The sequence below is a fragment of the Chlorocebus sabaeus genome, chromosome 15 (genome assembly GCF_047675955.1).
Source record: "Chlorocebus sabaeus isolate Y175 chromosome 15, mChlSab1.0.hap1, whole genome shotgun sequence".
In the NCBI taxonomy this organism is placed as follows: Eukaryota; Metazoa; Chordata; class Mammalia; order Primates; family Cercopithecidae; genus Chlorocebus; species Chlorocebus sabaeus.
Window position 1 is genome coordinate 32,394,728 of NC_132918.1, and position 17,568 is coordinate 32,412,295.

Sequence of the window (17,568 nt, forward strand, 5' to 3'; positions counted from 1 at the left end):
CTTCAATTTTAATGACTCACCTGTCATCTCCATTTTGCTGTTAAGCCTATCCAGTGAATTTTCTCTTTCAAATATTGTATTATTCTAGACCAAGCTTGTCTAATCTGTGGCCTGTGGGTCACATGCAGCCCAGGACAGCTTTGAATACGGCCCAAGCCAAATTCATAAACTTTCTTAAAACTTTATGAGATTTTGTTTTTCAGCTCATTAGCTATCATTAGTATTAAGTGTATTTTCTGTGTGGCCCAAGACAGTTCTTCCAATGTGGTCCAGAGAAGTCAAAAGACTGGACATTCCTGTTAGACTTTCTATGGGTGGGGGGGTATATACCTAAAAAAGTATACATAAACACACACACACACACTTTCTCTTTCTCTATGGAGATTCAATATCCTTTCATTCCTTGCAAGCATATTTTCCTTTACTTCACTGGGCAAAATTATAACAACTGCTTTAAAATTCTTGTCTTTTAATTCTAACATATGGGTCTTTTCAGGATAAGTGTCTTATTTTTTAATCTGGAGAATGGGTGACATTTTCCTGTTAAGTAATTTTGGGTTGTACCCATACATTGTGGATATTATGTTGTATAGGGTCTGGATTTTGATATATTCCTCCAGAGTGTTTTTTTTTTTTTAATTTTTTTTTTTTTTGAGACGGAGTCTTGCTCTGTCGCCCGGGCTGGAGTACAATGGCTGGATCTCAGCTCTCTGCAACCTCTGCCTCCCGGGTTTATGCCATTCTCCTGCCTCAGCCTCCTAAGTGACTGGGACTACAGGCGCCCGCCACCACGCCCAGCTAATTTTTTGTATCTTTTAGTAGAGACAGGGTTTCACCGTGTTAGCCAGGTTGGTCTCGATCTCCTGACCTCGTGATCCGCCCGTCTTGGCCTCCCGAAGTGCTGGGATTACAGGCTTGAGCCACTGCGCCCGGCCCAGAGTGTTGTTTTTTTTGAAGTAGGTAATTAATCTGGTTGTCCTTAAAGGTCAAATTCTGTCTCTCGTGTGGTAGCTCAAATCTCCATTTAGTTCATTTATCCTTATTAGTTGAACTGCTCTGAGTCTGTCTTATGCGTATGTGGTTAAGCCTTAGACAGAAATTTGTACAGAATTTATTCACAGTATTTGGTGCTCACTCTTCTCTGGCTTTCTCCTTTTGGGGACTCCTCTCCCTCCCTTTCCAGTGACTGTGGTTATACTGAACTCTGTCTTTGGTTGTTAGGTCAAAAAGACTTTAAAGGTCTTCAAACAGTTCTAGTCACTCTACATGTAAGAGACGGGGCCTGCCTTTATGCTAGACTTGTAACTTTCCTTTTGTTCAGCTGTTGAGAGCTCTCCAGCAAGTATCTGCTTTTTGGTCATTCTCTAGTGTCTTCTCCAGTAAGTTGTTTTTGTATTTCATCCTGGGCTTATAAAGTTAACTGCAAGACAGCTGGTCCAGTTGGAGCTCTGTTGGTCACAGTAGAAATGAAAAGTCTCCTCAAGATTTTAATTACACTCTTTTCTATAATCTTCTTTGTTTCATTAACTTTGATTCCTTAAGTGTTGGTTCTTCCGTTTGGTTAGCATAGCTTCTGTCTTTCATGGTGTCAGTTTTTATAAAATGTTTGAAACAATATATTTAGAATAAAATAAATTAATGAATGTTAGGAAATGAATAAAAGTAAAGCTACTTCCATAGATATGAACTGGGGGGAGTAGCTGTATGTGTACTTGGTCCTACAGTTTGGTTCAGTATCTAAGACTTCCATTTTCCATCTCTGTCTCTCAGACCTTGCGTTGCCCTTTTTTTTTTTTTTTTTTTTTTTTTTAAAGTAGCTTTCCTGCTTTTACATGCTTCCCAAACTCTTACATTATAAGGGCGAATAGACTTACATCTTTTTTCTATCAAATTAGCTTCTCTAGCTAATTTTCTTGTTCTTCCCTTTATTTCTTTCCCTGTATTTTTTTTTAAACAACATTTATTGTCTCACAGTTCTGGAGGCTGGAAGTCTGAGATCAAAGTGTCAGCAGAGTTGGTTTCTCTTGAGGCCTGTTCTCTCCTTGACCTGCAGATGGTGACCATCTCCGTGTGTCCTCACATTATCCTTTCTGTTGATTCCTTTATTTCACAGATTCCCTGCAGCAAAATAGCACCTGGGGGCAATAATCTATCATCCAAAAGGGAAGTGAGGGGAAGAGTGGAGTGACTGCAAATTAGTTATTTCCCTGTCACATACAGTCATTTTCAACTACTGCTTTAAACTAGCAACACAAAGGAGAAAAGAACATTTTGCTGCTGGAAATTACTGAGCAGACTTAAGGCCGGAAGGGAGATACAGTTGGGGGAAAGGGAAGAAGAATATACGACGTAGATTGGCATTCAATCCATTAAATGTGTGTGTGCCTATTATTATTTGAACAAACTGTTCTCTATTAGATCCATTAGGAATAAGAAAAATAAACGTGTTCATTTTACCTTAACTTATTCTCTGATGCTCTTGCTTTCTTTATGTACATCAGAGTTTCTGACTCGTATGATTTTCTTTCTCTCTGAAGAACTTCTTTTAACATTTCTTGCAAGGTAGGTCTACTGTCAACAAATTCACCAAATTTTTGTTTGTCTGAGAAAGTCTATTTCTTCTTGACTTTTAAAGGATAATTTTGCAGGGTACAGAATTCTAGGTTAGTGGGTTTTTTTTTTTCCCCTCTCAACACTTTATATATTTCATGCCATTCTCTTCTTGCTTGCATGGTTTCTGAAGAGAAGTCAGACAAAATTATTTTCCTTGCTCTTCTACAGGTTTTTCCACCCCTCCCCCCCAGCTTCTTTCAAGATTTCTTCTTTAATTTTGATTTTCTACAGTTTAAATATGACACGCCTAGGCTTAGTTGTTTTTTGTTTGTTTTGCATTTATTCTGCTTGGTGTTCTCTAAACTTCTGAGATCTGTGGTTTGGTGTATGATATTAATTTGGCGCTAATTCTTAGTCTTCATTTCTTCAGATATTGCTCCTGTTCCTTTGTACTCTGGTACTCCCATTACACCTGTTACACCTTTCGTAGTTGCCTTACAGATCTTGGATATTGTGGGGGTTTTTTTCAGTCTTTTTTTCTCTCTGATTTTCAGTTTTGGAAGTTTCTACTGTCATATGCCCAAGCTCAGAGATTCTCTCCTAAGCTGTTCATAGTCCACTGATAAGCCCATAAAAGGAATCCTTCATTTCTTTTACCCTTTTTTTTTGGACACACAGTTTCCCTCTGTTGCCCAGGCTGGAGTGCAATGGCACGATCTCGGCTCACTGCAACCTCTGCCTCCTGGGTTCAAGCAATTCTCCTGCTTCAGCCTCCCGAGTAGCTGGGATTACAGGCATGCGCCACCACACCTGGCTAATTTTTGTATTTTTAGTAGAGACAGGATTTTGCCATGTTGATCAGGCTGGTCTTGAACTCCTGACCTCAGGTGATCCATCTGCCTTGGCCTCCCAAAGTGTTGGGATTACAGCCGAGAGTCACCACACACTGCACTTCTGTTACAATGTTTTTAGTCTCTAGCATTTTATTTTATTTTTACAATTTCCATTTCTCTGCTTATATCTGTTCTGGCATGTTGTCTGCTTTTCCCATTAAAGCCCTTAGCATATTAATCATAGTTTAAAAACATTCCTGGTCTGATAATTCCAATATTCCTTGCTAGAAATATGGTTTGGATACTTGTTCAGTTTCTTCAAACTGTTTTTTTTTTTGCCTTTTAGTATGCCTCGTAATGTTTTGTTGGAAGTAGTACATAGTTACTGGGTAAAGGGAACTGCAGTAAATAGACCTTTAGTAATGTAGTGATAAGGTGCTGGGGGAGGCAAAGTGCTTAGCCTGACCTTGGGTGGTAAACCTCAGCAGTATGCCTTAGTCCTCCTCCAGTGTGATCAGATGGCTGGAGGAGCTGGAGTTGGGTATTTCCCTTCCCTCAGGTAGACTGGGCTTTGGTAAAAAAGTTTCTCTTGACTGCAGGCCTTGCTAAGAAAAACAGAATGCTCTGGCATATTTAATGGTTACTTTCCATCCCCCTCTGTTCTGCTGGAAGCATGAGAAGATATTCTCCAATATTCACTGTGAGAACGTGGTAGAGCTCCTGCAGGTAAAACCCACAAAATTAGAGGGACCATGGAGTTTTTAACTCTGACACTTGTCCACTCTGAGTCTCCAGTAATTTGTCAACTACAGGTCAGGTTTTCCTACTACCCTCACACTGGTTCCTGAGGAGGTTTCTGCATCAGTTAAGTTGTGATTCTCTGGATCTGCCTATCTTCAATTATGGGGGCAGAGATTTGCCCAGTGACTTCATTTCTCTGCTAGATATAAGAAAAGTTGTTGTTTTCTCAGGTGGTTCAGTTTTTAATTTGTTACTAGCATGAAGTGGTAACCTTAAGCTTCTTACATTGAATATTATTATTATTATTTTGAGACAGAGCTTCATTCTGTCAGCTGGAGTGCAGTGGCATGTTCATGGCTCACTGCAGCCTTGACTTCCCAAGCTCAATCGATCCTCCCACTTCAGCCTCCTTAGCTGGGACTACAGGCATGCACAGCCATTCCTGGAATTTTTTTTTTTTTTTTTTTTTTTTTTTGTAGAGACAGGATTTTGACATGTTGCTCACATTGGTCTTGAACTCCTGGGCTCAAGCAATCTGCCCATTTCAGCCTCCCAAAGTGCTGGGATTACAGATGTGAGCAACTGTGCCCAGCCACATACCAGACTCTTGTAGGATTTTTAATACGAATTTTTGTCTTGAGGGGCAAAGGAAATTTAAGACTATCATTCCTAGATTTCCTACTTGTTAAAAGTTTGAGAATCACTATTCTAGAAGAATTATATGCAATGAGCACTATGAAGAAGTTGTGACAATTTAAAAATTAATTTTGATTTATAATCTCAGTGTGTACAGATCAATAGTACACACCGAGCAGCTCACGTTTTAACACACTAGAAGGCAGAAAGGGAGTTGTTATGTGTTTTCCAAAATCAAATTATGAAGAACAAAAGTTACTTTAAAATTAAGAATTCAAAATTTGGTGTATGTATCATTTTACTTTTTTTTTCCACCTCACAAAATCTTTTCTTTTTCCTTTTTTTTTTTTTTTTTAAGTTCCAGGGTACATATGCAGGATGTGCAGGTTTGTTACATAGGTGAACATGTGCCACGGTGGTTTGCTACACCTATCAACCCATCATCTAGGTATTAAGTCCAGTATGCATTAGCCATTTTTCCTAATTCTCTCCCTCCCTCCTCCCCACTCTACTTTCTATTTGAAGGTACAGAGTTTCAAGTAGTTCTAAGATGCATAAATAAGTTACCTATGCAACATTTTCTAACTCCTACCTCAAAAAAAAAGATTATTGGCCGGGCGCGGTGGCTCAAGCCTGTAATCCCAGCACTTTGGGAGGCCGAGACGGGCGGATCACGAGGTCAGGAGATCAAGACCATCCTGGCTAACCCGGTGAAACCCCGTCTCTACTAAAAAATACAAAAATCTAGCCGGGCGAGGTGGCGGGCGCCTGTAGTCCCAGCTACTCGGGAGGCTGAGGCAGGAGAATGGCGTGAACCCGGGAGGCGGAGCTTGCAGTGAGCTGAGATCCGGCCACTGCACTCCAGCCTGGGCGACAGAGCGAAACTCCGCCTCAAAAAAAAAAAAAAAAAAAAAAAAAAAGATTATTATAAAGTATTTGTTACACCTTTACAGTATGTTTGAAATATTTCATAATAAATATAACTGCATGAGGTTAAAGGATTTCATACGATCTGATGTTTTAAAATAGGCACTTCAAAAGGAGGTCCTTTTGCTTAGAGCTCCAAACTCACTGGACATTTACAGCTTAGAGTATGGTTAAAGTATGCAGAGTAAAATGCTTGTTTCCATTAATATACACTTACTTAAGAAAACCAGTCAACTTTTCCTTTAGATATGTGGATGTGATTTGACTACAATGAAGAAAAGTATTTCAAGAAATACTAAATTTGTTCTTTGAATAAGGAAGTGCTAAACAGCTATTACTTTTCTACAGAAACAAAATTTAGTAAATCAATTTTTCTCATTGCATTATAATTGGGCTAAAAATTAATCAACTAAATATGGCTCATTTAAAATTTGCCCAGGTTTTTCTTTCTTTATTATTAGAGGTAGGGGAATATTTAAATGTTTACTTGAATATGCATATGTTCAGCAAATGCTAAAAATTTTATTTGAGTGACATGAACAAATGACTGCCTGTTGGAAGATGCATTAAACAAAAGTGAGCCTATAGTTTGGTGTTTGCACCTGTCTGAACCATTCAGGAATAAATCTGGCTGAGACTTCTAGTGAGTTTAATTCATGTCTACCCACAACAGCAGCTGCTTGGAGATATGGCTTTAATGTTTCTTTGGTCCAAGTTTGAATTCACTTTGATCAATTCATTGCCTTTGCTAAGAAAGAATCACCCAAGAGTTTAAATTACACTTCCGCTAGACATTTTAAAGAACATATTATACTCATTACACATTCACAGTTTTGTTAAAGATAGAATCCTTAACTATAACAATGAAGGATATAAAACAACTTTTGGTATAATCAAGGATATAATACAACTCAAAAATTGTCGATCATAATCTTCTTAGCTGTTACCCATTGTATGATGTCATATTTACATATGAACGACTTCAACAGCTCAGTAATCTATGGATTTGTAGTACTGTGATTCTCTTGAAAGCCAGAGCTTATATAATACAAAATAATAAAATTATGGGTTTTACAAAATAATATTCTCTGGCTCAAATATTCTTTTTTTTTTTTTTTTTTTTTTGAGATAGTGTTTTGCTCTTGTTGCCCAGGCCGGAATGCAATGGTGCAATCTTGACTCACTACAACCTCTGCCTCCTGGGTTCAAGTGATTCTCCTGCCTCAGCCTCTCAAGTAGTTGGGAGTTTGCGTCACCACGCCTGGCTAATTTTGTATTTTTTTTTTCTTTTTTAGTAATGATGGGGTTTCACCATGTTGGTCAGGTTGGTCTCGAACTATGGACCTCAGGTGATCCACCCACCTCAGCCTCCCAAAGTGCTGGGATTATAAGTGTGAGCCATCATGCCTGGCCTCTGGCTTTCCAAAGAGAGAATCACAATAATACAAAAATTTAAACTTGTTAAAATAACACTGTCCATATCCCAACAGCTCCTAAACAAGTTAACTAAAATGGCACAATAAATTTGCCTGAGTTCCTATATGCCTTAATAAAATAATCTTCAGGAAAAAACGTTATTTTATTTTTCTATATTAATCATTTCATTTCCCACTGTTCATTATCTTTTTAATTATTAATGTTATTTTGCTTTAAATCAGTACTAACACATTTAAGTCAATCATTTATTTAAACAACAACATTGGCTAGGCACAGTGGTATATGCCTGTAATCCCAGCATTTTGGGAGGCTGAGGCAGGCAGATCACTTAAGCTCAAGAGTTTGAGACCAGTCTGGGTAACATGGCGAAAACTTGTCTCTACAAAAAAAATTAGCAGGGTGTGGTGGCTCCCTCCTGTGGTCCCAGCTACTTGTGAGGCTGAGGCAGAAGGATGAGCCTGGGAGGCTGCGTGAGCCTCTGCACTCTAGCCTGGGCAACACAGTGAGACCCCGTCTCAAACAAACAAACGAACACACACACACAACACTCCCCCCCACAGATATTGTTTGAAAAATATGTGCAATAAACTGTGATTTTAAAACCTTTAAAAAAAAATGCTCTCCAAATTGCAAACCTAGAAAATTTAAGGGATCAAAATAAACTAGACATGAATTCAAAATTCAAACTGGCAAAAAACACTTGGGCTAAAAAGTATTACAAATTTCCCCTCTTAGGGATACAACTAGACTATGTCAATATGTTTGTAACAATGGCCAAAGTTAGAATTAAGAAAAAAACCCCAAAAACCCACTACTCAAAAATAAATCATAGTGAAACTAATTTCTGGATGCCTTCTTCCTAGGGCATCACATTAATTCACTGGGAACCTTCATAAGGCAATGAATGGCACTTGCTTACCTGAGGTGTTAAACTATTAGCTCCCTGTACTATTTTTAGTTTTGACAGAAAGAGGAGTCCCTTCACAAACAAGGTTAGCTCTGTAACAAAGCGAGCAAAGAAAACAGTGCACTTGGCAACGTCCAACAACTTCGAAGAGAGAGCACAACTCTCTAACTTTGTTGTGCTCTCACAGACACATTCCCCACTCACATGGAAAATGCTGTTTTAAAAACTTCCCCTTTTCAATGAACTGTCATGCTATAAAATATTACCTGCTCCTATTTGCAATTTTAAGGGGAGCTATAAAATATTCCCTGATCCCATTTGAAATTATGTGAACACAATTCTCACCATAAGTTTCACCGAGATGGCAGTTGTCACCTGCAAAGCCCTTGCAGGGGCAAAGGCCACCTCTGCACACAGGAAGCCATGGCGGACACCCAAAGTCCGGCCAAGTGGAGAGCAGCACGCACCTCGGGAGTGTGAGGGAGGGAGGCTACTAGGACTTCTTTCCACCTCCTGTTCCCAAATCCTCCTCCCCGCACCTGGGGCCCTCAACTCTGTCTACCTCACGTCCTCAACCCTCCTCCCCCGACCTCACGCCCCCAAACCCTCCTCCCCGCACTGCACGCCATCAACTCTCCTCTGTCCACCTCACACCCTCAACCGTCCTACCCCCACACCTCATGCCCCCCAACCCTCCTCCCACTACCTCTCACTCTCACCCTCAACGCTCTTCCCCCTACCTCACGCTCTCAACCCTCCTCCCACATCACGCCCTCAAAACCTCCCCACCAACTCACGCCCTCAACCCTCCTCCCCTACCCTCTTCCCACATCTCACGCCCCCAAATCCTCCTCAGCCCCTAAATCTTCCTGGTCCACCTCACACCCTCAACCCTCCTACACCCACCTCACACTCCCAAACCATCCCCAACCAACTCATGCCCTTAACCCTCCTCCCTGCATTTCAAGTTCTCAACCCTCCCCTGCACCTCACACTCCCAAACCCTCCCCACCAACTCAGTCCCTCAACCCTCCTCCTTGCACTTCAAGCTCTCAACCCTCCCCCGCACCTCATGCTCCCAAACCCTCCCCCACCTCACACCCTCAACCCTCCTCCCCCTACCTCACGCCTTCAACTCTCTCCCTCACCTCATGCTCCCAAAGCGTCTCCCCACTTCATGCCCTCAACCCTCCTCCCCCCACCTCGCGCTCCAAAACCCTCCTCCCCCAACCTCATGCCCTCAACCCTCCCCCACACCTCATGCTCCCAAATCCTCCTCCCACCTCACACTCTCAACCCTCCTCCCCCTACCTCATGCCTTCAACTATCCCCTACACCTCAGGCTCCCAAACCCTTCCCCCACCTCACGACCCAAATCCTCCTTCGTCCATCTCACGCCCTCAACCCTCCCCTCTCCACCTTACTCCCCCAACCCTCCCCTCTCCACCTTACTCTCCCAAACCCTCCTCCTCCCACCTCACACTCCCAACCCTCCTTCCCCCACCTCACGTTTTCAAACCCTTCCCCAGCCTCACGCGCTAAACCCTCCTCCCCCCACCTCACGCTTTCAACCCTCCTCTCCCCACCTCACGCTTTCAAACTCTTCTCCCCCCACCTCAAGCTTTCAACTCTCCTCCCCCCACCTCATGCTTTCAAACCCTTCCCCCGCCTCACGCGCTCAACCCTCCTCCCCCACCTCACGCTTTCAAACCCTTCCCCTGCCTCACGCGCTCAACCCTCCTCCCACCTCAAGCTTTCAACTCTCCTCCCCCCACCTCACGCTTTCAAACCCTTCCCCCGCCTCACGCGCTCAACCCTCCTCCTCCACCTCACGCTTTCAAACCCTTCCCCTACCTCACGCGCTCAACCCTCCTCCCCCCACCTCACGCATTCAAACCCTTTCCCCGCCTCACGCGCTAAACCCTCCTCCCCCCACCTCACGCTTTCAACCCTCCTCCCTCCACCTCACGCTTTCAAACCCTCCCCCGCCTCACGTGCTCAACCCTCCTCCCCCCACCTCACGCTCTCAAACCCTTCCCCTCACCTCACGCCCTCAACCCTCCTCCCCGCACCTCATGCTCCCAAACCCTTCCCTCACCTCACACCCTCAACCCTCCTCCCACACTTCACGCCCTCAAGCTCCTCCCCCCACCTCATGCTCTCAACTCTCCTCCCCCCACCTTACGTCCCCAAACTTCCCTCTGCCCACCTCACGCGTCCAAACCCTCCTCTCTTCACCTCATGCGCCCAAATCCTTCTCTTCCCTCTCTCACACACCCCTAACTCCTCCTCTCCCTTCCCTCCCAGGGCTCTATATCCTCGTCTCCTTCAAACTGCCTCCAGAGTTACCCCGAATTCTCTCTCGTCCTCTAAAACTCGCTCTTTTCCCTTAAAATAGGTCCCCTCAAAATTCCTTAATTCCCGCGCGACCGCGGACTCCTGGCTCCCATAACTCACGAGAAGAAGGGGTCATCCTCAAAACTGCTGCTCAGCATCCTGAACATTCTGGCTCTGTCTTGGGCGGCGGCAGCCGCGGACAGATTGGAAAACCGATGTTAACTAGCCGCGGCCGCGACCGGAGCCTGCCTCCAGCACTGACGACGCCTCACTCGCTGCGCAGGCGGTGGCCGCCGGGAAAGGAGGTGCGTGACGCCGAGGTGCTTTCCCATTGGACATTGCTCTGTGACGTCACCAGGACGAGGCGGAGAGCAATGCGCGGCTGCCCTGGCAACCACAATCAACACAGTGGGGGCGAGAAGTTTGGCCTTGCGCCGGCCGGGCAGCTTTTCACCAAGGCTCCCGTGGGATGGGATAGCTTGTTCTCTGGGCTGCAGGAACCAAAACATTAGACCACCCTTTCTGTGACCTTGGGCATGCCGCCCTCGGTTCCGAGCCGCAAGTCTTTTTTTTCGGGGAAAATGAAAAGGGGTCAAGATTTGGACCAGATGACACCCAATGTCCCATTCAACGGTCGCATTCTGTCATCCACAGGAATTAGTCCCGTATCCGAAACATTCTCTGGTACTCAAAAGCTGTGAACAAATAATGAGAAAAAAAATGTGCAAAACGTTTTTTAGTACAGTTAGCAAATAGTTCTTTAAGGAAATGGGATGAAGCCTATTAGATATCAACAAACTTTTTTACCTCTTGTGAGTTTGAAACTCAAAGCAATAATGTTTCCCAAAGTGGGAAACGCTTAAGTGATATGTAGACGTAGTATTAAAAAATAAACGAGAAAGCTGCTCTCTTTTCGGTTGTCTTTCTGTGTCTCTCTTTCAAAGATCAAGTCTCACTTTGATTCTGATATATTTTTAACACTTCTCCAGCATTTCTTAACAGCAGGATTCAGGCACAGGCCTGCAGCAAGCAGCCATATCCAACTAAAATTCCACTACCATGTATTTTTGTTTGCATTACATTTAGCAGGGAGCTTTCCATTTATGGCAAGGAAACTGATTTTAAATTTAAAGCAGTGCTATACATTAAGAGCTAGATTTTGCATTTTTAAGTGAAAAAGTAAGCTATCGAATAGAACAGGTGGGATTTGGATATGGTGGGGCAGGGGGTTAGGCAGAGCAGGGGAGGGGAACATCATGATAGTGGTACTCAAATTACTGCGTTTTAGAGAACACTATCACGGGGCCTTTCAGGAGCCTAGAGACAGATGGAGGAGAAGACAGAAGAGAGATTAAGTAAGGAGAAGAACGGTAAGAGTTTAAGAAAAGAGAAAATACATCTTGCATGTCCACCCTTAATTCAGTGGGCTCCCCAGCTTCTCTACAGGGCTGTCTTGCAGAGATAAAGGGGCATCCATAGCTCATCAGGGCCCCCTGGGATCAGGCCAGAGGGGTGGCACTGTGCCAGCATGAAGAAGTGTGCAGGGCCTGATTTGGAGGTGACAGGAGTAGTCAGGGGTTATTTTGAGAGCTGGAAATTTAATCCTTTGGACCTTTTACTCCCCACTCCCCCTTTTTAGCCAAGTTCTCTGCCAGCTTCCTTCCCCTGAGACTAGTAGCATGAGGTAGGGCAGATTTCACAGCCCAAGATGAGATGGCACAGCCCATCCAGGGAAGAGGATATTTTCTTTTCTTCTGGACTCAGAATAAAGCTCTGAGAGCATAGATACACAATTTCTAAAATTTCTAAATAAATTTCAAGGCAAACAAAATTGTTTTACAAGACCTTAAATTGTTTTCCTCTTTAAAATAGTACAAGCACAAGATGTGAAGTAGGCCACACTTAAAAAAAAAGAAACTTGAAATGGAGTAAGTTATGTGATAAAAGATAGTATTACAATGGTTCTGGATTAAGGCCAAGTAATTTGGTAATGTCACCCTCTAGTTTCTATGGGAATTTTTTTAGAATCATATTGTTACAAAAGCTTTAGTCTAGGCACAGATTAGTTAGGGAATTAGCTGAAGCCTGGGAAAGCAGTTTGGATCTAACGAAAAATGCAAAAAAAATAGGAGGGCACAGGAGAGTTGGCACTGAAGAGACCTTGACATCATTTTCAGAACTGATGGGTAAGAGGTGGAAATGAAAGAAAGGGTGGGTCAGGAGAGAATGAATACTCCAGCATGGGAGGAATAGAGAAGCAGAACAGGACTGAGAGGAGAGGGTCCTGGACTTGGCTGTAAATATCATCATAATAGCTAATATTTATTGAATGTGTGCCAGGCACTGTCGTAGGCACTCCATATGCATTACCTCATTGAATCCTCATTAACAGTTTTATGTAGTAGAGATGGCTTTTATCCCCATGTATAGATGATACATTCAAGACATAAAGAAGCTGAATAAATTGCCAGGGTTCACACAGCTAGTGATTGAACTGAGCTGGGTACCTGGAGCTTTCCTCGGTGAGTGCTGGGTATATGGTATGTGAGTCATGAGTCATACTTAAAAGATGCAGGATGAAAGCTGGTAATCATTTTTCAAAATCACGCTGACAAGCTAAGCGGACCCAAACTAAAAAGTTCAAAATTCAGTGGGAATATATTCAAATCACATAAATTCAATTCCACAAATATTTATTGAGTGACTACCCAGTATTGGGGACTGATCTACAATCTTAGGCATCATTGAACAAAATGGACAAAAATCTCCTTCCTGGAGTTTATGTTCTTATAAGGACAGACTCAAAATAAACAAAATAGAAAATAGTATATTGTAAGGTGATAAGTGGTAGGCAGAAAAGCTGATCAGGGTAAGCAGTATGGAGAAGTGCAACTATAAATAGAAAGTTTTGTGTATGCCTTACTAAGGGGAATTTAAGCAAAGACCCATAAGAAGGAAGTGGATGTCTAGTGGAAAAACATTCCAGACCAGTGAAATCCTAAAGTAGCATTTGAGCATTTGCCTGGTATATCTAATGTATAGTTCTACTCATATGTCTTAAAACTCACCTTCCGAGTGAGGAATGAGATGAGCGAAGTAAATTGAAAAATTGCCTAATAGTATAATAGCTCTCATTTACACTTCATATGTTCCAAGCATTGCACTAAGTGCTTTACATATGTTTTCTCATTTAACCTTTATAGCAACCATGTCTAATATTATGTTTGTCCCTATATTACATATAAAAAAGCTGGAACCCAGAGAAATTTGGTAATTGAATTTTGATAACTGATTTGAAAGTTGATAATTTGATTAAATTTTAATAATTAAAATTCGATGTCAATTCAAACCCAGATTTGTCTTACCTCAAAGCCTGTATTCTCACTACCATCCATACTTTGCCTCCCTATTTTAAAAATTAACTATTTATGGAGCAAATATTTGCAGTAAACACTTTTACATATATAATCTGTAACTACACTGTTGCTTAGGTTTCATTTGGAAGGACACTGACTAAGGAAATACAGAAAAAAGCATGAAACCCAAGCCAAGTCTGCAACTCTATTAAAAACACCAAGACTTCAATATGTAAGTGATTTCATGTTTCTTTCATTGACTTATCAAATACTTACTAAGGACTAGTAATATCCCAGACATTATTCTAGACATTGAGGTTACAAAACTGCCTGGCCTTTTGGAACTTACATTCTAGTGGACAGCTCTTTCCCCAGCTAATTTTACAAATACTGTTGTTATAGCACCTCAGAATTTTCATAATGTTTCTGAAGACATTATCTCATGTGCCCAAAAGAAAATAAACAGGCTCTTGAGTGCTGAACTTTTAACTTAATTATAGCTTTCCAGAGCCATGAGTACTAGGCCATTACAAACACCTTTACTACAATTAAGTTCAATGTGTCTAGGGTTTCCTTGTCCTAATCCCTTTGTCTTAAACAGTGCATAGAGGTCCTCTGAGAATGAGATGCCACAGTGAACTCACAAGGGGTTATGGGACAAATTTTGAGAGAAACTTGGCATGCATTAGACATTGTGCAATGTGTTAGTTTAGGGCAGTTCGTGTATTTCAATATTAGATTGCGCTACATTGTTTTAGATGATGTCATATCATTGGAAAGGTAGGTTTTTGAAAGTTACTATGATGAAAATGAAGTGCCTGTTAAAGTGTAACAGGAAAGATTGGCGGCAACATTCAGTCAGTTTCTAAGATTTGAAAAATTGTGCTGTGCTAGGCAGGCACCCATCTGTTAGTATGATTATTTAAGAGTTATACAAAAATATGTTTCTTTCAATTTATGTGCATTATTTTTGAAGTTACTAAGTTTTTAGGTCGGAAATATGCTGTCTGTATCTAAATTATACAACAATGGACCTATTCAGTATTTCTTTAGACCTAGGGGGCACAATGAAAAAATTACTGAGGAACTAAGGGCTCATGAACTAAGATAGTTTGGGAACCTCTGTCTAACCCTACAATCTTTCTTTCAAATTAAAAAGAAATTTAAAATATCATACATTCATTTTCTAAGAAATATATGTTTCATTTTATTTTTCATGTTTATCTTCTTTCCAGTCAGCTGACTTACCAGTCTTCTAATAGCTTTGCTTTATATCCTTTTGAGAGATGGGAAAATGGTGCATAGCAATTAAGTGACCTATAAGAGCATAGATCCCAAGGTCCTCAAACGCCCAATAGGGCTGCCTCTAGTCCATATGGCACCTTTGCTCAAATTAGAAAAAGTGCCTCCCTCTCATGATACTTCTATTAATGAGAAATTTGTCTTAATAAATATACAAGGCTGTAATGTATATGATTTGACTGGTGCTCGCTTAGGTGTTGTATACACGTCCATGGCAGCGCTGTTCCTAATCTTGAATTCTTTCCACTACATACGTTTTAATTGAGTGCCAAGCTTTACCCCCAAACTCATGTGCAAGAAATGTAATTTTATTTTCCTGCAATCAACCTTAACTTACCTTCTGGGCTTACATTCCACTGGGAGTCATTCCCATTTCCTCTTCCAGGGAGACAATGCCAAGGTGTAGTTGGTTGCTAGCCACGCTGCATTCCTAAAGTCATCTTTATTGCCCTCACTGGGTAGGGCCAAGGGCACTAAACATCTCACTCACAGTCTGGCACAATGAATTGTCCTTCCCTAAATAGCAATCCTCTCCTTTTAAGAAATATACTCTCTAGAGCAAATGTTTCCTCCAGTGAAGCAAAAATTTAAAGAAGAATTGAGTTAACAAAGGAAAAAGTGGCAGACTTTTAAAGTCGTATTTACTTTTGCAGCTTTTATCTGTAGATGTGTATGCCTATGACTAGTGGTTTATTTTGCACAAATTATAATTGAGGCATATTTTAGTTTGAAAACTATTGAGTAAATACCACTTTTGAGGGGGCTGGTAAAAAGAGATCGGCTTTAGTGAAAAGATGCTAGAGGCAAGAAGCTGGGGCTTTGGGCCCTGGAGTTGGGTCCTAAAATTCAGGTGGTAGTGAGGGAGTTGTAAGAATTCAGGCGGTATGAGGGTGTATGTAAGCAGAGGAATGATCTGTTTCAGTGATGGATGGGCAGAGTGGGTGAGGATGACAGAAAAATCTGGAGAGGAAGTCAAGATCTGCTACTGGGTCATGGCTGAGCCAAAGATTATACTGTTGTTTAATAAGCAGAGGCAAAAGTTTTGGCCTTTCCCTCATTTCTTTGATGTGTATCTTTGAGGCTTGGATACTTAGGGATGTATTTCATAATCTTTAAAAAATAATCCTTTACTTTCTACCATAAAGACACATACACATGTATGTTCATTGCAGCCCTATTTACGGTAGCAAAAACATGGAATCAACCTAGACACCCATAAACGATGGACTAGATAAAGAAAATTTGGTACATATACACAATGGAATACTACACAGCCATAAAAAAGAATGAGATGGCGTCCTTTGAAGCAATATGAATCCAGCTGGAGGTCATTATCCTAAGGTCATTAATGCAGGAACAGAAAATCAAATACTGCATGTTCTCACTTACAAGTGGGAGCTACACATGAAATACACGTGGACACAAAGAAGAGAACAATAGACACTGGGGCCCACTTGAGGTTGGAAGGTGGGAGGAGGGTGAGGATTGAAAAACTACCTACTGGATACTATGCTTATTACCTGGGAGATAAAATAATTTGTACAACAAACCCCTGTGACACACAATTTATCCATGTAACAAACTTGTACCCCATGAACATAAAATAAAATTTGAAAAGAATAAATAAAATAATGATTTAGGTAAGTGCTAATTTCTATTCAGTAATAGTTCCTGTTTAAAAAGTATCTACTGGGCTGAATGCGGTGGCTCACGTCTGTAGTCACAGCACTTTGGGAGGCCGAGTCAGGCGGATCACAAGGTCAGGAGTTTAAGACCTGCCTGACAAATAGGATGAAACCCTGTCTCTACTAAAAATACAAAAATTAGCCTAGTGTGGTAGCATGTGCCTGTAGTCCCAGCTACTTGGGAGGCTGAGGGAGAAGAATTGCTTGAACCCGGGAGGCAGAGGTTGCAGTGAGCCGAGATCATGCCACTGCACTCCAGCCTGGGTGACAGAGCAAGACTCCATCCCCCCGCCCCCCCAAAAAAAAGAAAAGAAAAAGAAAAAAAAAAGTATCTACCAAGAGTTTTGTAAACTTTTATCCCAACTAATTCTCTCAATAATGCTATGAGGGAGGCATTATTTATATTTTGCATGTACCAACACAGAGGTTCAGGTGGGGGAAATGATTTTTAGCTTGCATGGTTCAACTATAAGTGGTCTTCTAGCTGGTGAGTGGTTTAATGTGAATTCTGATCCAGCCCTGCCGATTTTGAAGGCCGTTCCCTTCTCACTGCACCCATAGCCAACTCTTATGATGACAAAAAGGCCTTGATGCTGTGGAATTACATAAATGTAAAGCTGCTGGGAGTATCCAAACTTAGGTTGTTTGGTTTAAGTACATAAAGAAGTTTTTCAATTTTCCTGAAAAACGAAACAAACAACACTGAAACTGTCATTCAATGAATAAAACAAAGGTTATTACTTTAAAGACAAATAATTTGAATGGCAATGTAAAATACAAATATACCAATTATTTTGGTGACAAAACTCCAACTTTCCACACAGCCCGTAATGGATTCATGAGCAGTTGATGAA

At 41.6% G+C, this 17,568-nt stretch overlaps 1 protein-coding gene across 1 annotated transcript in view; it reads right to left on the bottom strand.

The window, feature by feature from the left end:
- Positions 1-10,665, bottom strand: part of MLF1 (myeloid leukemia factor 1) — a 33,991-nt gene extending 23,326 nt beyond the window's left edge. Inside the window, exon 1 of the mRNA XM_008008573.3 lies at positions 10,492-10,665. Coding sequence (XP_008006764.1) covers positions 10,492-10,538 — 47 coding nt within the window. The 5' untranslated portion in view covers positions 10,539-10,665. The remainder of the gene's footprint in view (positions 1-10,491) is intronic.
- Between the last annotated feature and the right edge of the window lie 6,903 nt (positions 10,666-17,568).